The sequence below is a fragment of the Drosophila navojoa genome, chromosome 4 (genome assembly GCF_054131105.1).
Source record: "Drosophila navojoa isolate 15081-1374.11 chromosome 4, UAZ_NAV_1.0, whole genome shotgun sequence".
Classification (NCBI taxonomy): Eukaryota; Metazoa; Arthropoda; class Insecta; order Diptera; family Drosophilidae; genus Drosophila; species Drosophila navojoa.
Window position 1 is genome coordinate 25,879,875 of NC_142892.1, and position 8,674 is coordinate 25,888,548.

The window sequence follows — 8,674 nt, forward strand, 5'->3', positions numbered from 1 at the left end:
AGCCACTGACTGAGCTTTCGTATGCGAGCTTTATTATTATTGTTACTTTTGTTCCTTTTCTACTTCTACTTTTATTCTTGTTAGCGAGTGTGGCTGAGCATTGAAAACGACGTGAATGAATAAATATTAATTTTCCAAGAATCTAATATAGTTCTTTAAACTCGGGAAAGCACGGGTTGACACACATACATACGTATGTATGTACATATGTAAGTATATGTAAATACATATTTACACGCATACAAATGTATTAGGGATAGATCGCCATATTTCATATTTTACCTAAAATTAGTTATGTCTAATAATATAGTTATATTAAACACAGGATATTTCTAGAGTCGTGTACTCTCTCTTAAAATTTACAGTTTTTATTTTACTTTAGCCATACAGTCATTCGCCAAAATTTCTCTCGGAGCTTTTGGAGTAAAAGCATCTAAAAGTTGGGCGTGCGCAGAGCGAAATGAAAATGTTAAGGATAAATACAATTATACTTGTCAGGCAGACACATTGGTCTATTTTGTAACAGATAAAGATTGTTGTTTACTTAATTAAGGATACCTAAAAAGTTTTACAAAATCTACGAAGGTTATTGAATGGAATAAAAATCAGCTTGTAGCTAAAATATCAATATGGTAAGTGAAAATCTAACGGTTACACGTTTAATCAGTTTTTATGTGTATGTATGTTGTTTATATGTATGTATAATTTTTTAAAGGCTATGCAATTATGTATGTACATATTTATACATACATATATGTATATACATACTTAAATACATAGATACACAATCAGTTAGTATAATGTTTGACACTGATGTAAGCTTAAATTGCATTTAGTCTGTTTTATAATAAATGTATGTATATGTATGAAATTTTATGTATCTGTATGTATGTATGCAAAACTAAGGAAAAATATTACTTTGATAAATTTGTATGTTGTATGTATGTATGTATGTATGTATTTAGTTTTCGTGCGAAAAGAGAACTTAAGCTGCAAAAAAGTAATTGTTTTTATAAAATAAGTCTGAATAATTTTGAACAAGCTTCGTTATACATTATAATTGTAGAGACGTACATATGTATATTAAAATGAATACATATTTACATACGAAAAGAATAAATTACGTTCTACGGAATCTATAGTCATGTATTTATATTTGTAAGTACAATGCATACATACATATTTACATATATATGTTATGTGTATGTATTCAATTCTTAACTTGGATACATACATATGTAGGCATATGCACATACTTATGATACGTATGTATGTATACGAAATATACATACTTATGTATGTATCTACACATACTACACATTGTACATACTTCAAAGATGATTTTGTGGATAATTTTAAATACAACTTTAAAGCTATTTCATACTCTGCTTAAATTACATATCTAATGTTTATTTCATATATGTAGATATGTACACGTACTTGCATATTCATATACATATGTATGCGTGTAAGCGCTCTCAATTAGAATAACTTTAAATTATGCATACAATCGTAACCTTAATCGTCAATTCATTTGAGCTTGTTAATTTAAGCCAAAACATGGACATGGACATATATATATCATATGTATACTTGCTCAAGATTCAAATAATTATATGAATAATAAATGTATATAATAAATGTCCATTTCATCCAAAATGTGAGTCTTAAGCAGCTGAAATTCAATATTGTATACAATTTCTTTACTCTGCATATATTCGATCTTAACGGTTTTGCCATATTTTCCTATTTTCAAAAGGGTATTCCAAAACAAATGATTAAACAACTTAAAAAAAAAAAACAAGTAAGGAAGCTCTAGTCGAGACTGCTCGATACGAGATCTCCTGAACCCTTCAAGCAACTGATATTTCAATAATAATTTGGACACACACACGCATACAAACAAACACACATATACAGGCGATTGTGCTTGGGCAGCGCTGCAGTGTTGGCAATATTTTGAGAATTTATTTGTTGAATAATTTAATTTCTAGACGTACGATCTTAGTGAAAATTGTATATTCCGTAGCACAAGTCTCCAGTATTTAAAGTACGCCTTTTACAAATATGACGGTGGGGGGGTGGATATAAGGGTGGGAGTAAATTTTGACAAAAACTGAAATTGTATTAAATGCATCTTAAAACACATTTTAAATTTGGAGACTCTACCTTTAAAGATGTGAGATATAATTTTATAACTGATCTTCGAAAAGGTTTGTTATCGATATGCGAGCTGTATATTCGAACATTTAAAAAAAAATTTGAAGTCTCTATCTCTTATATCTTCTAAGATCGACGCGTTCATACATACGGGTGGACTGACGGACAGACAGACGGATGGGCCAAATCGATTCAACTTGTCGCCCTGATAAAGAATATATACACTTTGTGGGGTCTGCCACGCCTCCTTCTGCCTGTTACATACTTTTAACAAAACCATTCCATTTTCAGGGTATAAAAACAAATTAGAAATCTATACCGGAGACTGAAAGATCCTCTGAATCCTTCGGTGAACTGATATTCTAGTTGACATTCGCTCGAAGAGTACTTTCTAGCATGCCATTTCCATTATCCTGCCATAATATCTTCATCTAGAAAAACAACACGAAAGATAATAAGTGGCCAGTTACCGATTCTTTTCTATTAATTTCCGAACACTTTGGTCTTCTGACTATTTAATATTACTACTAAAGCTAGATAGCATATTTTCTTGATAGGTTTCCAGATATGTACATATATATATTTACAAAAAACATAATATAATTAATATATTTTATATATTTTTCTTCCAGATAACATACCTCCTTTGCAATCAAAGAGCGACAATGCAATTCTTAATTTATTTTTTGGCTATATCGATTGCATTTACAGGTAAGTGATTTGCAAATGGGTCAGGAAAGTTAAAAGTTTAATAATAATTAAGGACCGAAAATAATTAAAATGTACTGCACTCAGAAAAATATGATCTATTCAAATGATATGAGGATTTTTAAAATCTGTGGCTATGTCGACAAAATTAAAATTTCAATTGAAATGTCAATTCCAAGTATTTAGCCCTGATCGATCGAGTGAGGCGATGTGTCAAGAACAAAGAACAAAATTCTCACGTCAATCAGGCAAACTTTTGCAGTCAATTCAGATAAAATTAATGGATTTAAAACTATTTTGAATATTTTAGAAAATATGACAACTCCCTTAACATATTAGCAATTCTTGTTCAGACGGAATCTTTGTAGTTTTGAGCTGGTATTTAACTACTATTTCTTTTTTAACTAGCTATAAAAAAAAGTCCTAGCTTTTAAAATTAAAGAAAAGGATTTCAGTAAACCAATTTATGTTCCTTTTTTCAGTTTCCATTTCAGAGGGATCATTCATACTACCAGAAAATGAAGCTCCTACAACAGCACCAAAATTTTTGTCTAGGGGCCACCTTTACAAAGTAATAGTAGGGGAAACAATTGAATTACCATGTAAAGTTCAAAATCTTGGTTCATACGTATTACTATGGAGAAAAGGGTCTTCCGTGCTCACTGCTGGTCATTTAAAAATTACAAGAGATCAGAGATTTAAGATTGGTGCAGACTACAACCTTCAGATAAATGGAGTTAAGACTCAAGATGCCGGCGACTATATATGTCAGCTTGGAGACCAGGAGAATCGAGATCAGGTCCACACTGTGGAAATCTTAGGTATTTTCAAAGTATCATTTTCCTATAGATTATTAATATAATTATTTTCCAGTTCCGCCAACGCTGAGGGCCCTTCCACATAATGGTCAAGTAACTGCGCGAAAGGGAAGCACAGTTACACTTGAGTGTAAGGCATCAGGAAATCCTGTTCCAACAATATACTGGTTTAAGAAAGACGTTTACTCTGGGCCTACCCATTTATCAGACAGTTCAACATTGATTTTAGAAAATGTCGATAGACATCACGCAGGGACATATCAATGTTCGGCCGATAATGGTGTTAAAGAACGAGTCTCAATGGATATACAATTAACAATATTATGTAAGTAGATTTACGTACTTTTTTAAAAAATACAACTATGTATTGAAAACTTCTAATTTTACCAATGTAATATGTAATACGTAAAGTTCAGCACAGATCGATTATGAGGCATCTCGAGGTCAGGAAAACCCATATTAAATTAAAAATAATCGCTGTGTGCTGAGGAATATCTAAGATAGGAAGAAATCACAAGAAGGATTTCAATTACTACTTTCATTGACTAATTATATTATGAACTATTTTCCTTAAAGCTCCTCCTGAAATTACTGTAGAGAAAGCTTGGGTTCACGCTGCAGAAGGATATGATATAGAGCTAGTATGTGTGGTTCATGGGGATGTAAATTCTGAAGTAAGTTAAGCGCCTACATTATAAAAGGAGATGGCCAAAAATATATGTGAAATTAATTCAATAGATGCTGTGGTACCAGAACTCATTCCTACTAGATCCAACTGATCGACGTTCTATGTATCCTCATGATGATAGATACAGTCTTATTATTCGAAATTTCCAACAAACTGATTTTGGAAACTATAGTTGTGTTGCTGACAATGCGCTGGGACGTACAAAGAAATACATTGAGGTTTCTGGAAGACCAGGTCCAGCTGATTTTATTTCACCAGCCTTGAGTGGCTTTTTAGATCATTACAACTTAACTTGGACAATAGAGTCGATACCCCCTCTAGAAGAAATTAAGTTATTATACCGACGGCTGCTGGTAAGTAATAAAAGAAAAAATAATTATTGACAAACATGTGTTTCTAATCAAACTTTTAAACAATTTTTAGATGAACGAAACCTACCAGCATCCCGGTAAATGGCACGAATATCATATAAAACCTATTCCGATTCGGACAGACGGTACACATTATTTAATGTCATACGTCATACGGAACCTGGAACATAATGCTGTCTATGAAGCTATAGTGCAAGCTAAAAACAAATACGGATGGAATGAGGTTTGGATTTACGTTTTATTTCTTAATAAAAATAAAAATATATATTATGAGTGGACCGAATTATAGAAATAGCTAAAGTATTTTCAAATTAATAAAGTGTTTAATTATTTATATATTTTAGATCAGTGATATTCATCAGTTCTATACACGCAATCATGATCTTCTCCTGGACATAGATATGGAATATAAAATGGGCATTTCAAGTTGCAATCGATTAGCAATCGCAATGGATGTTATAATTTTACCATATGTTTTTTTTATTTTGTCGACCAAGATTATTATTTAAAAATATTTAATAATTTGCAAATCTAAGTTCAAAGGTGCCTTACTATGTATTTAGAATATGTACATATTTATAATATTTAGTAGATATTAAAAGTTTAAGTTGAGATAAGAGAACAGAAACACACTTAATTCGCAGTAAATTAAATATTATAGTTTAGATCTTTTACCAAGTCAAATATATATTGAAAACAAAATTGAGTTTGAGCTTATGTAAATATATATTTAGATTCCTATTCTGTTATTAATACTTGACATTATTTAATCATTATATTTTTTGTTAATATATGTATATTTCCAGTATGTTTCAAATAAGAAAGCATAAGTATTACAATGTTATTGAATTTTCGGAATGGAATAACATACGTTAAATAAAAATGCAATAATATAATCCATAATAAATGATAAATGTAAGAATATTGAAGTCGGTCTCTATCGACTTTGTCAAATTCGTTCACCATCCAAAAAAATGCAGTAAACTTGAGTAAAACTTCTATCGAAATGGCTTTCACTCGTTCAGTAAAATATTTAAGTAAAAGAAAATGTAAAAATTTCCCTTTGTGAGCGAGTATATTCATCCCACTGGTATATATATATAGGTATGTCGATTAAAATAACGAGGATACGGAATAATATACAAAAAATTTGAAATGCTTAGTTTTATTATGTGGTATATCCACAAATATTAAACATTCATTTATAGTCTCACATAGCGGATGGTATATTTGCTCGATTTAATAATTTCCCAATTTGAAGATTTTATATTTTGAACTTGAGAAGAATTAAAAATTCATGAACTCATTCATTCCGCTAATACACTGCGACAAAAAAAAAAAAAAAAAAAAAAAAAAAAAAAAAAAAAAAAAAAAAAAAAAAAGTAGGTGTCCGAGATGTATACATATAATTTAAAGAGTCTATTTCATTATAAAGTATTCAATTTCGAGACATGTATATTAAACAAATCATTCCTTAACCACTATTAAAATGATTTTATATTCAGGTATTGTATGCATCTACTGGGCTTACATAAATGTGTCAGCACCAAAATATGTTATTTGTATATTGGAATTAAAAATATACTTGTATATATAATATAATTTAAATGTAAGCTATAAGGTGCTCTAGTACAGTTAGATCATCATTAAATACTTGACGATATCATATATAAAAACCAATACAATATAAGAATTAAATAATTTAATTAGCAAAGTTAATTGTTAAATTATATATGGGATAGATCTTAATGAGTCCGAAAGACATTAATTAAAAAATATAGGACTTACTACAGTATTCACTGTTTTTAATATGTAATAATATATCAAGAAATAAGCGCTCGCCCCTAAGATGATCCATTCCGACAATGAAAATCTCAATCAAAGCATCAGAAATTCAAATCATTTAATCAGCTCAGATTTAATAATAAGCAAGAAAATTCAAATAAAAAATATTTTAGTCTTATTAGTATTTTAAGCTGTCTCATTCACACATGTGAACTTATACCCTGAAGTTTACCATTGGCATTGAGTGTACTGATATTGTGAACCCTGAACCCATTGAAAATGGAAAATCAGGCTATTATGGTTTTGGTGAAATGTATGTAACAGGCAGAAGGAGGCGTGGCAGACCCCATAAAGTATATATTTTCTTGATCAGGGCGACGATCTGAACCGATTTGACCCTGTCCGTCTGTCCGTCCGTCAGTATGTATGAACGCGTCGATCTCAGAAGATATAAGAGCTAGATATTTCAAATTTTTTTCCTAATCCCTTAAAATTGATAACTACTCCCAATATTTTATTATCGATTAAGATCCTTGTCGAAAAACAGTTATTTAATTATATCGCTCTTACTTTTAGAGCTAGAGCTTCCAAATTTTATATGTAGACTTATGTGAATTTTATATAATTTCGGGTTTTGTTTTACCCCCACCCTTATATCCAACCCCTTACCCTCATATTTGTAAAAGGCGTACTTCAAATACTAAGGACTTGTGCTTCGGAAGTGTATATTCCATTTAAGCAATATGAAAGTTCCTGAAAGTTTCTGGAAAGTTTCTTTAATATCGTACGTCTTAAATTATTCAACAAATAAGTTCTCAATATATTGCCATCACTGCAGAGCAACCTAAGCGCAATCGCCTGTATATGTGCGTGAGTGTGTATGTGCTTGTGTTTGTTTCTATGCGTGTGTGCGTGAAATATTGAAATATCAGTTGCTCGAAGGGTTCAGGGGATATCAGTCGAGCAGTCTCGACTAGAGTTTTCTTTTTTTTTTTTTTAATTTCTAAATCCACCGTACCAATATTGGTTATATTATAATAATGATAATATTCATAGTATATGTTTGTTCTGATTTGTTATTATTATATTGTGGAGAATATTTAATAAATGTATGTATTTTAATCAGGATTATTAGCTGAGTCAATCTAGCTATATCCATCTGTCCATCCGTCCGTCTTGGTATCTGTGGGTCCGTGTTAACCACAAAAGCTACAGAATGGATATTAATTTGGTTTTTAAGCCTTGTTTGAATATCGTTAGATCAGCTGAGGTCCATGAACTGAACAAGAAGGTAATAAACATTTGTGCAATGTCTCTAATGTATATATACATACATATACAAATATTTTTAAGAACTTATGACGTTTTCTAGCTGCCTTATGTAGATAATTGATCTATGCAAACAAAATGTATCCCATTAAGAAATTGGAGCGGAGTTAAATTTTTAAATTAGCTTAAAATTTTCAAGAACGTTTTATAATTAGGCTTTTCATTAATAATATTTTTACAAAAAATAAATATCAGGAATACAGTAGGTATTATTTAGCGACACGCAAAAAAAATTATATAAAAAAGAAATGTTTTTGGCTAAAACAAAAAGAAAATAAACATCTTTATACGTACATAGCTTTTGGGCTGATATATATGTACATATATATCGTATAGAATCAGGTGAGGTTAATTTAGAGTTTATGGATGTTTGGTAATTATTTTAATATTGTATCTTTCTTTTTATAAAGCGGCAGAAATTAAAGTTTTGTTTAAAATAATCTAAGAGCATATGTATGTATTTAAACATGCTTTTGTAGGATTTGGATAATACTTTCTGGGCTTTTTGTTAATCCACTTTGCTTAAATCTATTTGATTTTTTAAATTCTGTTCAATTATTTTTGTTTTCCATTCTTTAACGCTCAAATTATATAAACATATTTGGTAAACACCATCAAAACAAAAGAAAAAGTAAAGGAAATGTGAAAATAAAGTAAGATAAACATAAACAGTATTCCTGTTTTAACCTACAATTCAGTGAACGATAAACATTTAATAAATGAACGATAAAATTTGAAACCTATGAGGCAATATGTATAAAAGCAACGCTACTTGTAAAATCTTTCTAAATAACATATTTGAATACCATTTTAAT

At 30.1% G+C, this 8,674-nt stretch overlaps 1 protein-coding gene across 2 annotated transcripts; it reads left to right on the forward strand.

Annotated features, from left to right (window-relative positions):
* The first annotated feature begins 431 nt into the window (after window positions 1-431).
* Window positions 432-5,280, forward strand: LOC108650339 (limbic system-associated membrane protein). Of its 2 annotated transcripts, XM_018099454.2 has the most exons (8): window positions 432-632; window positions 2,793-2,871; window positions 3,351-3,689; window positions 3,742-4,011; window positions 4,263-4,360; window positions 4,425-4,727; window positions 4,798-4,968; window positions 5,090-5,280. In XM_018099454.2, exons 1-8 carry the CDS (start codon window positions 630-632, stop codon window positions 5,252-5,254), a joined length of 1,428 nt encoding a protein of 475 aa, XP_017954943.2. In that variant the 5' UTR covers window positions 432-629; the 3' UTR covers window positions 5,255-5,280. The 2 variants fall into 2 exon arrangements, with proteins under 2 accessions (XP_017954943.2, XP_089116622.1); XM_089260496.1 differs by lacking the exon at window positions 432-632 and having other exon boundaries at window positions 3,363-3,689.
* Window positions 5,281-8,674: the final 3,394 nt, after the last annotated feature.

Bases quoted from the DNA above. Each gene is read 5' to 3' on its own strand.
- LOC108650339 (XM_018099454.2), top strand. The intron at 4,361-4,424 runs GTAAGTTAAGCG...TTAATTCAATAG, and splicing joins ATGGGGATGTAAATTCTGAA to ATGCTGTGGTACCAGAACTC. The intron at 4,969-5,089 runs GTTTGGATTTAC...TATATATTTTAG, and splicing joins ACAAATACGGATGGAATGAG to ATCAGTGATATTCATCAGTT.